Consider the following 19348-nt stretch of genomic DNA (forward strand, 5'->3'; position numbering starts at 1 on the left):
ATTTCCTAAACTGTCTTTTAGGAAATCCAAGTTTGATAGTCTGAATTCAAAGGATTCTAAGAAGTTCACAGTTGACTTAATGGTTGCACTAAATATTAAAGTAGACAGGCTTGATTCCTTCTGTGTTCCACAGACAATAACATTTTCAGAGTATATCTGGAATGAATACCTCTCCAATTGTAGCTAGCATTTTTAAAAAATATTTCTAAAATTCTTGTTTGTCTCAACTCTGTCAGTTCACAGCAAAGAATAGGAAGTGATATCTGATTAAATAACATGTGTTTTCTTATATGAACTATGAAAAAATATATTGCTCTTTTAAAAGTAAAAAAAATTGCATTGTTCTATTATTTTTGTTACTGAAGACTCATAATTAAGAAATTCTAAATCCTGGAAGGAAAAAAAGAAACACAACTTTTAAAATTGCTTACAGAATAGAAGGTTTCTGTAGACTCTACTGAAATCAGTAGAAGTTTTGCCTATTTTTTTCTTGTCAGTACAGAAACATTTGTCTACACACCTATTTCATTACTTAGACAAATATTTTATGTCTTCACTTAGTAAACTCTTTGCTTTCTTAGAGGTGCTCTTCTGAAAATTCTGAAGGAGACTCAAGAAGGTAAACTGATGCAAACTATTCTGAAGGAAAACAACATAGTCAAAATAATATCTAACATAAAACTATCACTGGGTGGATAATCTTTCCTGGGATTATAAATATTCATTTTTATTTCAAAAAAGTTACTGCTTTGTTATGGAAATTTTTAGATCTCCATTAGCTACTTCTCGTGTATGACTCCCCAGTTCATTTCTTCAGCTAGGAAACATCTCTTCATGTGTGAACTAACACATCCTATTCCCAAACATGCTGGCATTATTAATGACATCAGTAGACAAGAACTAGAACAGGAAAGCTTATGCATGGTTCATGCTATATAAATGGTAAGCTATCAGAAGAAACTTCCCTGATTATTTGGGAAGAACAAAGAGAGATCTATTTTTAAAATTCAAAGGGAAAAATCCAAGAAAACAAAGAAAATGCAAGATGTACTTGATAGTATCTCATAATCCTCTCTGTAATTGGGCTGTTGCTTTTGGCTGCAGACATCCAGTTCACCAACCATTTTCCATTTCCTTTGTTTTCATTACAAGAAAAAGAAACTCCACTTGGTAATTTTAAACTAAGCCTTCAGCATCATCCCTTAGGAATTGAAACCTTTACCACCGTTCCTTACTTTGTCTCCTCAGTGCCTTCCCCCACCAACCCCTGTGAAAAGCACTTTAAGAAAAGGCAGGTGTAAGATGTGTAAATACTCAGATCTTTAAGAAAATTCAATAGGAAACAAATTCTTGTAGTTCTCCACTGCCATTTGTTATAATGCAATGGCCCCAAACATCTGTTCTCGAATTTCAATTTACTTCATCTACCAGGTGTTTCACATTGTTAATAACGGCAACTCACAAGTTTACAATAGTCACATAAGGCAGTTACATAAATACAATTATGTCAATCAAGTTCACTGCATCTTTCTCAACCAGACTACACATGACATTTTTCTTCTTGTCCTCTTACCATAATAAAAGGATGAAGACTACATTTCTGTAAAGAGAATCCCTGGACAACATTCTGGTATTGAAGTCAGAGAGGTCACTGAAGTGCATTGCAGCAATGTCCAACAGTTAACTCAACCAGGAAGTAGATGTGATGTTTTTCACCTCACACATAACAGAACTGGTGCAAAAACCCCACTTTAAACTAGTTATTTTAAACCTTTTGGTCCAAATACATAAAATAAGCAGTATTTACAGCATTTTACTCCTTTTGTAAATGCAATGCTTTAAAACACGTTATAAAGCACCTTAGTAAAAATATTCTACAGGTAAAAGTATCGAAGTAGTAGGAAAACCCTAACCATACCACAGCTCACTAATGGAGTCATAATATGGATTCACCAATACCTCAGTTTACAATTATTACAAAGAATCCATGGAGAAACTTAATACTGAATTTACGATTTTTATACCGTTTATATGTAAGGATCAACTAGAACTGCAGACAATACCAACTTTCTTCATAGTTTTCCCAACCTCAGTCAGTGGCGGTGGGGATAAAAAACAAAACCAAACCCCCACTGCTTTGATTCTGTAACTTTTTACAATATTAACGTGGAAATTATGTTTTAACACTTATGATTAGTTGTAATTTTTTAATAAAACCACATATATAAATATGGGCAATTTCAGCAGCAGCAGCATTTCTCAGCAGAACATGATTAACCATCCCAATTAATATCATGTGACATGATTCACAAAAAACAAAGCACAGATGTCAACCAGTTATTAACACTACTCATATTGTATACAACCAAAATTTCCATGTTGAGAGCTGGGAAAAATTATTTCCTCTTCACAGAAGTATAAATGAAAAAAAATTGCTCTGAAAATTAAAAAGAGCATCAACAGAAGCATTTTTTGTTTGTTTATATTTTCAACTAGAACTGCTGTGTATCAATTGCTCTGAATTAAAGTGTAGATTTCTTCAGGTAAAGGATATTAAGTCCCATTGAAAGTATCAGTTAGATAAAAGAAATTAAGCTTTTGCTTCTGGATTACCAACATAGTTAGCCAGTATCCAACGCCCTGGAGGTGATCCACAGCCCACTTGTCTCAGATCTATAAAGAAACGTCTTGGAGGTCTACAAGCAATCTAGTTTCCATGGCTGAGGACTAAGATGACGATGTAACCAAAGATTTAGGTCCATAAATCTAACAGTATAGTGTTCTTAGTTTGATTTAGGGTAAATCTTTTCATAGAAAAAGTTTTGAGCCAGAATATACAATTCTCCATCTTTTTCCCGAACTGCATGTGCTCTGACAAACTGAAATTGCTCCAGTGCAAATTCATAGAACTCATTCTCCATTTTCCAGATTTCAGACTGTTGTAGCTTGGCAATAGTTTCCTTTGTGGGAAGTTTTTTCTCAGTTGTTTTCCTAAGATGAGACTTCTTTCCTAAATGCAAAATGAAAGCCATAACTTCTCTTTAAAGTTCACGTGATTAAAAAATGTTTACAGTCCTTTTATTTACAGAGTTTTATACTCTCAGCGTGTTGATAAACTGCATTAGAAGTGACAGAATTTAATCTGGAATTTATTAACATAACATGCGGGGTTGGAAAATTGCAGTCTCTCTCACTAAATGTTAATGAATTTTGCGTCAGTTCTTTCAATTCTTTCTCCTTACTCTATTAAACCCAGGGAATGAACACTTCATTTAAGGAACAAGATTACTCCACATAATGTACTTGGAACAAGATTGGTCTTTCAAAATTAATTATTTAGATGTTAATCTGCTATCAAATGTTAAAAATTATACAAACTGCAGAGCAAGAGACTTCTTTCATGAGACAAAGATGACCAAAACGATGACAGCATTTTCACTAAGAAGTGCTATCTGTTGCTTTATAATAAACTTATTAATACTACACATCTAGGCTCTGTACGTCAGACCCTTTTCTCCCTCTATTTGCAGACAGAAGCCCTGCTAAGATGGACCTTTTCTTCATCACGGCCAGCTCCTAGAAACTGAGCTACTAGCTATATAACAAACATCTTATTGCAACCCCAGGAAGATAAACATGTACTTGGGCCTTTGTATCCCGTGGGCCTTTTTGCACAGCCAATCAGGTTGCATCAAACACAGTTAATTTCATCAGCAGGCCTTCTGTGGAAATGGAAATTTGCCCCAGCAAGTCCTTTCAAAAATGTTCTGATAAACGCCTGCCATGATTTTTTAAGTGTGGTATACCTACACAATCGCCTTTACCCCAACCTTAAATATTTACAATTTGTGTCAGGCAGGAAGATACTTGGGTTGCCCTCAAAAATTTGTACTGAGAGTCTTTTAAAGAGTTTGTCTCTTCTGCAGGAACATCAGCCAACTGAGAGGCAAACCTGGCAAAGACACAAAACTATTCATCTAGGTCTAAAGAATTCACATTAAAAAACGTGATAAGAGGATGAAAAATCCATGGAATCCATGGAAATCAACCATTTAAATACCTGTACGGTACAGTTCCGTGGCACCCCTGAAGAACCGGGGCAAAGCTGCCTCCAATAACATGATAAAGTCTTCAAGCTCTTCAGTAACTCCCACTAGGAAGTATTCATTAATCAGATTGTATTTGGCTTGTTCCAAAGCCCATCTGCTTCCCACATTCCTAAAATGACAGAGAACAATTACAGCAAATGCTTATGTCAGCCAACAATCCTTGGTCCCTAGATGGAGATTACTTCATAACAGGACATTTGTATAGGAAAGGCAAGACTCATTTCAAGTTATAACCATTCGTAACTTCATTTCCCTTTCCAGTTTCTCTCATCTGTGTTCTTATGTAAAAATTTGACTCCTCTACTTATTTTGACTAATAACTCATCCATGAAAAAAAAGGTGTTTATATATGGTTACTGTCTCTATTAATGCAATTTTTGGAGGATTTATATTTTCTCAATGTCAATACTCAGTCTCCACTTTCACACTAGATACCAGAAATGGTTCTGGTAAGAACACACCTTCCCTTTTGCATCCTACAAGCATAATTCTGAACTAGAAAGTCATTGCGCTTAATGGGAGGACTTCCCTAATGAACGACAGACAGAAATTAATCTGACATTTTTTCCTTTTTTCCTCCTTTTTATAGCTTTAGACAGTGTGAAAAGATAGGTTCAGAGTTCTTTCTTTCTCTGCTTCTCCACCCAGCCCAGGTGTAGATAGGTCTGACCAACAGCCACTGAAAGAGGAGCTCCCAAGTGCCATTTAGAGAATCACAGAATCATTAAGGTTGGAAAAGACCTGTAAGATCATCAAGTCCAACCATCAACCCAACACCACCATGCCCACTAAGCCATCTCCCACAATGCCACGTCCACACATTCCTTGAACACCTCCAGTGAGGGCGACTCCACCACTTCCCTGAGCAGCCTGTTCCAGTGTTTCACCACTCTCTCAGTAAAGAAATTTTTCCTAATATCCAGCCTGAACCTCCCCTGGCGCAACTTGAGGCTATTTCCTCTTGTCCTGTCGCTAGTCACTTGGGAGAAGAGACCAACACCCACCTCTCTGCAACCCCCTTTCAGGTAAATGTAGAGAGCGATGAGGTCTCCCCTCAGCCTCCTCTTCTCCACACTGAACAACCCCATTTCCCTCAGCCGCTCCTCATAAGACACATGCTCAAGACCCCTCACCAGCTTTGTTGCCCTTCTCCGGACACGCTCCAGCACCTCAATGTCTTTCTTGGAGTGAGGGGCCCAAAACTGAACACAGTATTCGAGGTGCGGCCTCACCAGCGCTGAGTACAGGGGCACGATCACCTCCCTACTCCTGCTGGCCACACTATTTCTGATACAGGCCAGGATGTCGTTGGCCTTCTTGGCCATCTGGGCACACTGCTGGCTCATCTTCAGCCGGCTGTCAGTCAACACACCCAGGTTCTTTTCCACCAGGCAGCCTTCCAGCCACTCTTCCCCAAGCCTGTAGTGTTGCAGGGGGTTGTTGTGACAAAAGTGCAGGACCCGGCACTTGGCCTTGTTGAACCTCATACAATTGGCCTCAGCCCATCGATCCAGCCTGTCCAGATCCCTCTGCAGAGCCTTCCTACCCTCGAGCAGATCAACACTCCCGCCCAACTTGGTGTCGTCTGCAAACTTGCTGAGGGAGCGCTCAATCCCCTCTTTTTACTCCCCCCTTTTACTTTGCTTGTGTTTGGATGAACAGTACCTTTGACAAATAATTGCTTTTGATTTCACTCAGAATCCTTCAAATCATCTATGTCCTTTTCCTTTTTTCTTTTTTTTTTTTAGTTTGCTAAAGAGTTTTTTAACGTCTGTGCCGTTCTTGTAAACCATGCTGCATTGACAGATGGACACCATTTAATTTTGTTTCAGTTTCTACTAAGTAGCATTGACTACTGGATGTCTGGTAAAGGTTTAAGAAGATAAATTTATCCTGATCTCAATTATTTTATTCTCCACAGAAACTCTGGGAGCTTGAACAAAATATCTCCATTCAGAAAGACAGATACTGTAGCCTGACATAAGAGAAGAATGTCAAGACTCCAAATGTACAAAAATTATTTTTAAAATTGAAAACATCTGTTATCCCTCATAGCACTGCTGATACAGTCTCCTAACACATTGCTTGTTTAAAAGAACTGCAAGACTGTTTCAGTAAAACGCTTCTTCAAAGGAAAATACATTACTAAAGTACCTGCTGCTTCATTCTGTCCAGTCCCTCACACTTTCCTCAACTGTGCTACATATTCCAATTTGTTAAGTTTAGATTTCAGCGCTGATATACTTGACTAGCAACTTAAGCTACATTTATCTCCCTACCAGCATTCGGAGCTGTGGCCACAGAAGAATGGAATTTGAAGCCAAAGTTTCTCTGGAGCACAGTCTGAACCTCCAGCTGCCACACATTCATCAAAGGTCTGGAACAAAGACACAATTGAGCTGAGCTTTAAAATCTAGTGTATGTATCAAACATCTCAACCTGGTTAGTTGCTAAATGTAGTGGGGACAGAAAAACACACGTTATGATGTGAAAGAAAAAAAAAAGTAATTTTTCAAGCCTTGCTTTCACAGTGTTATTGGAAGGACCTATTCATCTTAATTACAATAGTACTATAGTACCTGGACAGTTTTTTATGATTAGAACTAATGAACAATTTGATCTTACCTGTTATATTTGATAGACCTTTGATATAACCTTGATAAAGGCTATAAGTCAAAACAAGCAAAACCAGTTAATAAGCGTTGGTATCATTATTCTTGCCTTACAAAAGAAGTCACTAAACATACATTGTCAAATGCCATCAGGATTTGTGTGATACTGGAACAGCTGGATCTTTATACCATAGAATACTGTGCATTTTGTGGTTTAGATCAAACAATGTTCTATTACATTTTAAATATTATGACAAGTAACTGCCATTTCAGAGGCTAATTTGTTTTTGGCAATCAGAAGAAGTGAAAGCAAGTTGATCCCTGCATAACAGAATACTCCATACAACATTGCTCCACATGGATAGACAGCTGTAGGAACACAGAGTTTCAATTGCAGTAACACAGTTACAATAAGAACTCCATTAGCATTGGAAAGCATTTGCAAATATTTTAGCCAGTCACCACAAAGTATTTATGCTATTTCTAATCAAGATAGAAGCCATGTATCTAGGATAGCTTTTTAAAAAATTATTTAATAACAAATAAGTGATCACATACACAGACGAAACAGTCTAAAAAGCTGTCTAATTACAAGTTTCTGTTCAAAACAACTATGTAAAAACACATTTGCTTAATTATTCGGTGTTAGAACAAGGACAATGTCCTTTGCTTCTATTCTGAGGTGAAGTTCCTGGGATAATCTGAAAAACTTACTGATACCAGGCCAAAGCAGGGATTAACCTGTGGTGTGTTGGTCCACATTGCATTTTGAGTTTAGAATAGCTCATACACGTCACGTATCACAGAAAAATGCAGCTTAACTGGGAAAACAAGACATTGGCATGCTTTCTCTAACATAGTTCTCTAGAGAAATTCTGCACTCATCTATCATGAGTACTTTATAACATCAATATTACCTAAGAATTAAATTGTTTAAATGCACCTCCTAACTTATGAATGTATATACTAAATACGAACTGGCATCTGTCAAAAGAAAGACTTCTTTGCTTTGGAGCATATAACTTACAAAGCCACCACCATCACCAAGGCTGATACAAGAACTATTCAGCTTTTATCAGGACATTTAAAAAAAATTGTTTTCACATTAGCTTTAGTAAGAACAACATATATAATAAAGCATACTTTACCTTTTTATCCCCCTGTTTTCGCCTCCGTAGCCCTGGTCTGTAATCATCTCCAAAGCGCAGAAAGTAATAATAAGAAACTAGTCGTTCTATAGGATCTCTTATGACATTTATGTAAATTGGTTTCTTTTTAACACCAAATCTGAAGTAAAAGAGAAAAAAAGGTCTTTTAAAGGCCAAATCAAAGTTTTCATCTAATACTTAAAAGCCTGTCTCTATTGATTATAACTGAAATCTATATACAGAGAAGATGATGGTGAGAGGAAGTTTAATCATCACTTCCTCCCATCCCCATATCCAGTGCATTACTTGGATGTGAAAGGCAGTTCAATTTCAGTTTTTCTAGGATTGTGATTTTTTTTTTTAATTAGAGAAACAAACAAAACTGAAATATTCTCACACAATAGATACTAACAATGTTTATACAACCATCCTGACTGTAGAAATGCCTTAATTAGTCTAGCAGCCACGTACGTAATAATAAGTACAAGGAAGTCTGATACTGAGTTTTTGCCCTCCTGAACTGTGCTGTGCAATGCTGCAAGTGGTTTTCCTGGCAGGTCTCCAGTTGTCAGAGACATGAACTCTAACAGAAGGAAGACAGAGCTCAGAGCCCATCCATTACCTTGGTTGAATCCATATGGCTATGCTTATTAAACATAAGCCTAAGATAGTATCTGTAACCATATTAACTTCTTTATCTAAAGATATAAATTTTTTCCTTAGACATTTACCCTAAGCAAATTTTGATTTACTGTGGTACAAACAGGAAGCTTGTTGAAATGAGGTGGTAAGCTCATGGGACACACGAGAAAGATTTAAACCACCGAAACTGTTTTGTGCAAATGCTACCTTTCAGTGATCTACGTTCAAGATGGCTTTTATGATACATTACTCAGTTCTATTTTCTTTTCCATTTGAGACATTTCTGTGGCACATAAATATGGTATCCAAATATTAAAGAGGTTATATCACAATGGAAATTGCAAGTGTGTCACGTCCCCTGAAGTAAAGCTAGGAGCTGTAAAAAAATTCTCTTCTATTCCCATGCAAACAGGGAAAGTGTTCTGCATTGACAGAGGGCCATTCAAGCCTCCCAGCTTGGCTAAAACACAGCGTGCTCGTAGTTTTAAGATGCAGTGCCATTACTGTGAGATTGGTACACTGTAAATTGTAATACCAGATACTGCTCAGATGAGGAATCTTAAGTTGAAAAGCTGAAGAACCGAAACATAGAATAAGCAGCAAAAAGGGGAAGTTAGGAAAAACACACAGAATTAAAAGGCATTACTTTGGCAAAGGACCAGCACTACAGATACAGAAATTGTTAAAGGCTACAGAAAGAGAAACTGATTCTTCAGATGTTGCCAGCAGAGTACCAAGGAATCAGACTGTAGCAGTTAAAGGCGGCACTGATGACATCTGTCTCTATTCCAGTTCTTACTCCCCAAAGTCTGCAAAATAGGAGTGTGTGAATGTTTCAACCATTTTGATACAAAGCCCAGACTGCACCCTCTTTCAGGTCCACTGAAGTGCCTGAGACATGCACGTGTGTCCCCTTCTACAGACTCTACTTAAAGTGCTGTAGAAGGCTGTAACAAACCATTTTGATATAGTAGCAGCCTCAACCAATAATATGTATCTGTGGATTAAATGAAGGTGTCAAAGCCCTTGGAAATGTTTGTGCTGGATTGTACATTCATATGGATTTGCACATGACCTCGCAAAATCAGCTTCAGTTACGATAACATAAACCACTTACTACTGTAACTTTATTAATAATGATGACTTGGCAATTGCATTGTCAAAGAACTTTTTTTCTAACTATTTACCAGAGAAAATAGGGAATAAAGGTGGATCGGCAATTAAAAAAAAACAGATGAAAAAAAGAATTAAACTTTTATTACTGTTATTTCCACATGGATGGGTGATGATATCTTGTCCTCAGTACAGTCATTGATTGAATCCAGTACTTTAAGCTTCAGCGTAATTTAAGAGGTACTTCCGATATTGACATTCTGATGTCTGCATATAGGCAGGCATAGACTTTTCTGAAATATTTTACACTTCTCAACTACAAGAATGTTCACCAGAAGAACATACCTCACAGCTTTAAAAGTGTGGGCCTTGCCAAGCACAACCAGAGTATTCAAGACATTATTTTAATAACAAACCCCCAAAGTATAAGAAATCAAGCTGTTGTGGGGAAAAAAAAAATCACTGAGGTGAAAGGATAACAAACAACAAACTCAAGGATAATACAATCCTGGAGGGAAGATGCAAGATGAAAGCAATCTGTGAAATTGCTTATATGCGTTCTAGATGTAAAATAATTAGTTTAAAAAGTTCCAGTATCTGAAAATGTTTTTAGCTTTATGAAGTGAGTAATGTATAAAATAACATTCACCTTTGCTGTTCCAGAAAGCTGTTATTCAGTTCAAGGGTTTATTAATGTTGCAGCATTTTAACTTTAAAAAGGCAGAAAGGAAGCTAATGAAATTTGATACATTTTATTTTATTGATTGATTTACAATTAAGAATTCTTGCCTGTTACTTTTTGTAAACTTCAAGCTTTTATGTGGTGCCATTGGTAATTTCCAGCTACTGCTGTAGCTTTTAGCATTTTCTATTATATAATATACTGTACTGGGAATCTATGAAGCTCTCACTCCCCCTTCTCATTCTTCATAATAAAAAGCTAGAATTAAAAATCAGTGTACATAACAGAATGAATAATTAAAAGCAATTACTAAACAAAAGAAATTCTTACATACAAAAACCTCATTTCATTAAATAAATGTTTTAATACATAGAAACATAACATTACTGAGGATTGACCATCAGCAAGAGGTAAAAGTAGTGGTTACTATTGTTCGTGCAATCCAATATACTGAGATCTGAAAATTCCACTTTCAATTTTAAACCATTTTCCGTGTGCTGCAAGTGCAAGATGAAGCACTGCCTAGTAAGCATCTTAAGCAAAACTGACTTGCCAGTTCAAGGGGAGGTTTCACAAGACTGAGCTACTGAGGATCACTGCTTTAGATCCAAAAGCAAAAATAAGGCAAGAAAAGAAAGACATGGTAGCAGGAATACAGATGCGATCCTGAACCTTTGAAGTCACTGGGATGATATTTACCTCATTTTCTTTTAAATTAATTTTAGAAGTAGCAGGATTTAACTCTGTAAGAATTATTTCAATGCTTTTTACAGCAAGTGAAATTACTATAGGGCAGAAAACTGCTTTAAAATATAACTTTTAATATTTTGATAAAGTGTAAAGAGATACTCTGATAGAGAAGAACTACATAACTTAAGAGGCAAGTGGTATTACTTGTTATATGAAACATATTTGAGACCGGGTATCTTAAACTTCCCACAATAAGAAGCCAATCCTAAGCGAGAACTGCCAGTGTTCCGGAGAAAAGCCAGGATTTTCAGTAAAACATGCTTGTAAAATTCAGACAAGGAACACTAAACCTTAGTTTAGTATTAGCATATAAATAGTTTTGAAATGAGAGTCGGCTACATCTTATCATGTAAAAAGACAAGAGAAAACTGTGTAAGTCAAAACCAAATATTGCTCATCATAGGAATTCCAGTGTGTGAATTTTTCAGAACTGCAGTTGTCAGACTTTCCTCACTAGAGGGCACTAATAACCCAGCTGGATCCAAGCAACTTAAACCTACGCTACTCAACAGATAAATCCAAGTGTAACATACTTTGCAAAATCCAAATAAGATATATGTCCATGGTAAAATCCTGGTTTCATTTCCTTCCAGGAAGTCACATTCTTCACAAATCGGACCTGCAAAAGTAGACAGCAGAAAGTGTTTCTGTACAGCTGGAACACATTAGGTTTCCCCATACATGGTGTTTTCTGGTTTGTAAGTAAAATCTCATAATGCATTAAGAAAAAAGTCTATTTTGAATGTTACCAAAGATTTTTTGCCAGCTAAAGTAGATTTTTCTAGAAGCATACAGATGACTCATTTTAGATCATCACAATTTAATGATCAGAAACTAAACAAAAGCAGAATACAGCAATCAGAAGGGCAATTCAAGGAAAGCTACCACAAAAACATCAGCAAGACAAACATTCAAATTTTTGTCCATCCATTTTATTTGTCATTTGAAAGGAATGAAGATTTCCCTCAGGAATAAGTAGAAATGTAAGTACACCTTTGATGGAATTGCCTGATCCCTCAAATAAAAGTGTACCAGCTTTACAAGCATGTTCTTAGACCTATTTTACTGGGACATAAGAAACAAATCTGATGGTTCATTTGCTCCCCTATCCCCAAATGCAATGCATGAGTAATCCAGAAATTTTATAAATGTATACACCGTAAGTTATATCTATAGTTTACCATTTTGAATAGTTACCTTAAGGCTGGTGTTTAGTGAAACTCCCATGTTAAAGCATGAAGTAGCCCTTAAACAAGGGCTGATAAAGCAGTTATCGGCAAAATTCACAGAAATAGGAATAGCTTTACATTTCAAAGATAAAAACAAAATAAGATACATGCCCCAAACCAGAAAGTATGATCAAATTAAGTGGGACATGCAAATCCTGATATAGCTTGGCTTTATTAGATGAACAGAATATTTTAACATCAAAGCATTTAACTCTGAAAGTTATTTCAAAACTAGTGAATTGGATAATAAAGAAAAGATGATAAATTTGTACTGCCTGAGCTGTCTGACAATGATATGCCTTTTCTGAAGCTGAGAATTAGAAGATAGCGTTCCCTGCACATCTACAATATCTTTTCTGTTATACAGTGACATAGATAACCACAAAGATACTGAGGTGAGACAAGAGAGTCAAAAACGGAAAGTTTGAGAGCTCAAGACAACACACTAACGTTCTGTAAGGTCTAATGGATTAAGAGTGTCCTGGAACATGATATTTATTATTTATTATAACCAACCAATTGAGGATTTTAAGAGGCGAGACTGGCCTGCTGCTGTTTCTTCAAATGTGCAAAACTTGCAGTCTGGGATTTAAGGGGTTGATAACCTTTAGTTATTTCTTCAAACACTGGCTCTTGCGCTCTCAGGTAAAAGAAATGGATATTACTTTTTAATAACAGGCAGCATTCATTTTCTCAGTGTATGGGTTTCACAGTTTGTGGCATTTCACAATTTAAACCAGATATTGCACATGAAAATTGTGGCAAATCTAGCTGAAAAGCACTGCACAATGTTATACAATGGTGTCTCATAAACTGCATTGGCACTTTCTGTCTGGCTTTGTCCACAGCACAAACTGATGAGACTTTGAATCCAGTTGAACCACCTTTACTGCTACTGAAACAAACCACACTTTCATTGACAGTACCTTTCAAAGATTAAGGACAAGATATTTTCAACAGAGAGCCTCAGCTATGAATATTTCTATACCTGGGAAAGAAGTTTCCTAAATGCAAACTACACATTATCCTCCCTTCCCTCACCCCCAAACCCTAAAATGTCACAGTTGATTGATACAACTCTGCAAGTAAATCAGTTATGCTACCTATTGTGTGTAGTGCAGCATGCATATTAAAGCGTACATTTCAGTTACGTTTCCGTGAACAAGCTTTCTGAAATTTAGCACTAGCTAAATTTCAGTTTCTAGTAGACTAGGACTAGACACAGAGAAATGTTAAGCGCAAAATCCCAAGGGTCAGTTCTGCCTTATTTCCCCACGCCACCATCTGGCATCAAACTTTAGATGTTCCAGTAATAGTTAAAAAAACCCTTTATTGTCTTTGTCCTGCAATGTCGTTGTCTGCTAAGGAAATAGTTTCTATGAACACAGGATGGATGTTCTAGCCTTTTATTAACTTTAACACCAGGCAAGCTAAAAGAAGGCTAGGAAGGTTTTATAAGACAGCTGTGACATTTACATCTGCCTTAAGATGGACCAGCAACACGCTGTGCCCCTGAGAATTTAAGTTTTTAACACCTATAACTAGCCTGCAGGCAAGAGATTTTTTTCTTTCCCCCTCACAGTTTGCAGCATCCCAAAAATGAGAATTGTTTCAGGTCACAGACAGCCTAATGAGTCTGGATTCACACATTTTAGGGTAGAGATTAATATTGCTTGCTGCTTCGTACTGTTAAATATGATCAATTTTACCTTTCTTTTCAGGGCTTAGCAGATACTGGAGCTTTTAAGAGACCGAGCAAGCTTCTCCATCTGAACCCAAATGAATAAAATTTGAGGTTACTTTAAAAGTTCACATAGACGTGAATGGAATTCCTGTGAGGTTGCTTCATGGTGCTTTTATATAATCAGCTACAAAGTTGTTTCATAGCCTTTAGTAAGTGAGAAATCAGCTGAGCTTCACTGAATTAAAAAGCCAGATCAAACGTACTCTGGGGGCGTAAGATGTCCTGAAAGGTAAGTTAAATACATTCAGTTTCTAGGACGATAAGAATTTAAAACAAGTCCCAGTGAGGCAAAAGAAAAAAAAAAACCACAACCAAAAACCCAGCATACTTGGTCTGAGCAAAAAGCCCTTGGAAATCCGTATGTGCAAACAAAGTGATGTTGTAAGCTGTCACCTCTGCTCACTAACTGCTTCCATCAATCCCTCTTCTCTACAGTCTGAACACCCCCCCCCCACCCCCCCACCCCCCCCCCACAGCCCCCCCCCCCCGCCTCTGCCCCCAGAAGGTGGTATGGTCATTACCTTGTGGCCTGGTATCAGGATACCAAAAAAGCCCCAGCTTTTCATGCCATTATATTCTAGTTTTGTTTGTCAATTGCTGAATAACTGACTTAAAATAACAAATAACTGGGGGGTTGAATATCGCAAGCCCAGCCTGGTGAGGACCCATGAGGATTTTCCATTTGAACTACAAAAAAAGGCCTCTCAAAGAAGACTGAAGACCTGCACGGTGTCCCCATTAGGAAATCTCAGATTCAGATTTAAAGACCAAGCATGATGGGATGACTGAATCAGAATCCCTCTGCAGGAAGGCACTGGTAGCTTAGCTATCCAAATTGTCATACAAGCTGATAACTTCTAGTTACCTCTAAATCAGGGGGTCAGCAACGCTGGAAATAGGCTAGCAGCACACCTTTGGCTGCATGCCGTGAGAAACCACAAGCAAGCTCAAGGCAAGGGCAGCTGAGAAGCAATTTTGTGAGATGGTGAAAAGACAGAGTTCACCAGTTCAGCCATGGTACAGGCAGGATACCTGCCTCGCATGAGCAGTTCTTTCTCAGAAGGAAAAATACAATTGGCACACGTACAGCAGAGGACACTAGTACTCACTAGGCCATCTAACTCCAAGAGAAAAGTTCTTAAATATTCAGGAGCACATGACAGTACATCCACTTCTAACAGAGTTGCTGCAGCCTTTTACTTGGTTCACTGCTGACAGCCATTGAAACCTTCACCAGCAGAGGAAGTAAGTACTACTAAAGTCGGTATGAGTGTACTATCCTCTGAGAGGCCACTGTTTTAGAATACATTTGGAAGATTATACATTTTCAGGTTGCTCATTTGAGAAAAACGGAGAGAGAAACTGCGAGAGAAAAAAGAACAAGGAACAGAAAACATCAAGCTGAGGGACTGAAATGCTGGATAATTGTACCATGGCTTTTCTATGTTCACAACAACAGTACAGAGAACATGTTCTCATACCCCCTTTTCTAATAATGTATCAAGAATACATGCTGCAAGACAGAATGGTAATTTTGTTTTAAATGTTTTAGATGACAATTTCACCATGTAACAAAAAAGCTAAAGTTTGTGTGGCTGGTATGCCATCCAACTAGCCATAACAGAGGCATACATATCAGGACAAAAAGTATCAGTACTGAAACATGCAAGCAACAAATAAAATCCAACCAAACAACTACTCTGATTTAATGAAAGCAAGTGTTTTTGTTATAGACCACACAGGTCAGAAATGCAACATGGGCAACATGGCACTCATCTGGCTGCAAAGAAAAGGCCCAACCTGTGGAAAGAGGGGCAGTTCCCAGGATCCTGCTGTCAGAGAAGCTGCAAAAGAAAGGAGGGCTGCTGGGAGAAGTTCCATCTGAAACTAAAATGGATGTGTTAGGGACTCTTACCGGATTATCTCAAATCAAATACAGATTATATTTGGAGTGGATTTTAAATAGGGTTTTCTTCAGATTGCATTCAAGAAGTAAAGGTTTCACATATGGGCAGAGAACTTAAAATCTGTTACAGAATTAGAGTAGTTTGGACAAAGTACAGCAGAAGTAGTGCATAATGGAGGGCTCACTTTTTTTACAAATTTATGTTAGATCCAAGACAATCTTCACCTTGCTTAGGGAGATTTGCTTTAACAAACAGTACCACTGATAAAACAATTTTGCCTTTATGATATGTTTATGTATTTTACTACTGATGCATATACACCTAATGCACTCAAGTGAACTATACTGATGAAAGTGGAATGTGAATATTTCATGCAAATCCAAGCCCACGAAGAGTAAACCTACCTCAGCTACTACTCAGCACACTTGCCATCTCCAGAATTACGTGTTATGACTTACAATGGCACGTTGATATCTCGATATACTAAAGATAAATACTTACTACTTCTTCTTTGAACAACTATGCAATCTATAAAGTTTTTCATCGTCAAGCATCTCCCAGTTAATGGCCACTGAAGAAAAGGAGTATCAATTGTCTAATTAAACAGTATAATTTACTACCTTGGACAATAGCATAGTATCAAATGAAGGTAGGACTGCCAGTATTGTATACATGCCCAGCATTGATGGATTTTCCTTTTTCAACAGGTAATTATTAGAGGGAAGTTGAGGAGGAGAGTTTCTCTTAAGCAAAACTGAGCCAGTAAAGAACAAATTTGATTTGAATGAAATTCAAACAAAAGTAGAAATGTAAGGCAAGGTTGCCTATGTTTAATTTATACAACTGAAGAATAGCTTTCCTATCCTTCAGGACAGGCCACTACAATTCAAAGAGACACCTTGAAAAAACCAGAATCTGTGGTTGGAAGTGCAGCACTATGACTGACTTGAGCATGATTTTTAATTAACAGATATAGGCTTGTCAAATCTTTTGAAAAAATCACTCTGCTGTTGGTGCGTAGGTCTTTAGTACTTGTTCTACGCAGTGGACAAGGCTATAGGGAAGGCTACCAGATTTACTCTTAGTAATCTCAGTAATCATATATGACAATATCACCTTCATATTTAGGAAAAGATTTCGTAACAGCAAAACCCCAACAGTAACACAACCCCACTATCACAAAACAGGTTCCCAGTCCCACCCCAAGTACACTCTATGTCCCCTGCACTGAGATCCCTACCTCAATCTTTCTCCCACATACAGAACTGAAAATCGAGGGCCTGTACCATCTGCTTTGCCTCACCGCTCCAGCAGCTGTGCTGAGCTGCTTCTGCCTGTACGCATGCACTTGAAGGAGCTGGAAGCCTCAGTGCTGACATGCTGCAATGCAGAACAGCTCCTGCCTCTGCTGCATATCAACTTAAGATGATCAGCATACAACCAGTAGTACATACCTGAGAGTTTGGAAACATTTGTTTTACACACAGGGATGATGACATAGTGGTGTTTCAGACCTCTGACCTGGGTTCCCTGCACGTGCACTCACGACGAGCAAAGAAATATTTTTTTTAAAAATAAAACAAAAACATCTACTCCCTCACCACACCCCACCCCAAGAAAAACAGAGCATTGATCCTTCAACGTCTTTTTTCAATACTCATCATCTGATGCAATGGTAGCTATGATCATTTCTAGCCTGGGACTACACTGATTTTAGTGACAGCTTTAAGTGGATGCGAAGTGACCCATCCTTTAAAGTGCAAGCTATTTACAACCACTTCTTTCTACCTGTTTATCACCTATGAGACCTGACCAGACCTAGTACCAAAGACAGAAGTATAGCCCTGACAGCATGGCATAGTGCCTGCACTACTCAGAGAGGAAAGCACATAAGACTGCATTCACTGCAGGTGGAGATGACAGGCAAATACTATTACACAGACAAAAGGCATACAGTTGACAATACAATAAACTTTTACAGTTTTAACAACAAAGGTAATTTCTGCCCTAGCTGTGTCCCTCTTTAGCTTTGTTTTTGTCCAATAAACAGATACTTACCTCCTCCAGTAGCCCATCAAAAACCTAAACCTATTATTTAATAAATATTAACTTTCTACAAAGGAAATATAAACACATTAGAACTCATTTATACTGGAAAATGTGACATAAAAGCCAATTCCATGAGACCATATAAGTTTGCAAGAGCAAAAAAGTTTTCTATACTTTTGCCTTGTTTAATAAAGACATCCCAAATGCAGCAGCTTACCTGATCTTGCAGAGACATAACAGGATTATTTTTGGTTGTATTGATATGTAGAACATGGTATTTGTTCTTTGCACAAAGATCATAGGCAATATTTGTAAAGGATGTGCTGGCAGTCTTAGGTACTCTGTTGTAAATAATCACCACATCATCTTCTTCATCCAGTGCCACATCTTGTCGGGTGCCATCTACTGTATGACGTTGTTCTATTTCTCTGACTTCATGTCTTGCAATAGCCCTTTCTGTTAAGGATGACAAACACAAAATTTTGATGTAAGTATCACCAATTTTGAAGTCCAAACCATAGAATGCAAATAACCTGGTGAAAAGCAGTAACTCCTCAGCAATAAAGGAAACGCTTCCTCTCATATATGTTTCTGATACATCTGAAGCAAAACAATCTATAAAATGTATGAATGATAAAAGGTGAGTTAGTGTGACACAGAACACAAAGACTAGAAGACAATATACTTGGGGAACACATACTGTATTCTGTGACACATGCTAATGTTACTGCAAGCCATTGTCTCTAAAGAAAAATGTCTATAAAGCACTATCAAAATGGTGAAATCCCCAAAATATCCCAAATAATTTCTACAAACCACCTATTTAAAAATTGTAATAAAAGGAATAACTCAAGCAATTTGGAGAATATGAATTTTCTGAAAACAGTACAAATGCTAACACTACAGATTCAGTCAAATAATTGTGTAAAGGCACTGGAATTCAGATGAAACCATTGTTTTGTTATTTTAATTGCTACAAGCCCCAAGTGTAAAGCATTACAATAAATGAGTTTGCAAAAAATCAGTTAGATGTATTAATTTCAAGTTTGACAAGAATAGAAGAAAGAGTTTCTTACAAAACAGTTAACATTAAGGTGAAGAGTGATCTCTTGAGTATTGAAATACATCAAATACATCAAAAAGAAAGAAACATGGAAAAGCAAGCTACGAACAAGACATTTTGGCAAAGTGAGTACATTGCAAATAAACCATTTTTCCTTTTATACAAAGGGCAATACTCTGAGTAATTGAACTCTGCTTCAAGTGCTAAAAGCCTATTTGGAAAATAAAAATCACAGTATCACAGTATTTATTTTTTTTCCCTGCTGCTGAATATCAAATACTTTGTGCTGATTCAGACACA

At 37.3% G+C, this 19348-nt stretch overlaps 1 protein-coding gene across 1 annotated transcript in view; it reads right to left on the bottom strand.

Moving 5' to 3' along the window:
• Positions 1-977: 977 nt before the first annotated feature.
• Positions 978-19348, bottom strand: part of HS2ST1 (heparan sulfate 2-O-sulfotransferase 1) — a 78002-nt gene continuing 59631 nt past the window's right edge. The window contains exons 2-7 of the mRNA XM_059821672.1: positions 18203-18441; positions 11590-11675; positions 7870-8008; positions 6389-6486; positions 4061-4218; positions 978-3010 (exon numbers count right to left, since the gene is read on the bottom strand). Of these exons, the coding sequence (XP_059677655.1) occupies positions 2784-3010; positions 4061-4218; positions 6389-6486; positions 7870-8008; positions 11590-11675; positions 18203-18441 (947 nt within the window). The 3' untranslated portion in view covers positions 978-2783. The remainder of the gene's footprint in view (positions 3011-4060; positions 4219-6388; positions 6487-7869; positions 8009-11589; positions 11676-18202; positions 18442-19348) is intronic.

The sequence above is a fragment of the Gavia stellata genome, chromosome 10 (genome assembly GCF_030936135.1).
Source record: "Gavia stellata isolate bGavSte3 chromosome 10, bGavSte3.hap2, whole genome shotgun sequence".
Taxonomy (NCBI): Eukaryota; Metazoa; Chordata; class Aves; order Gaviiformes; family Gaviidae; genus Gavia; species Gavia stellata.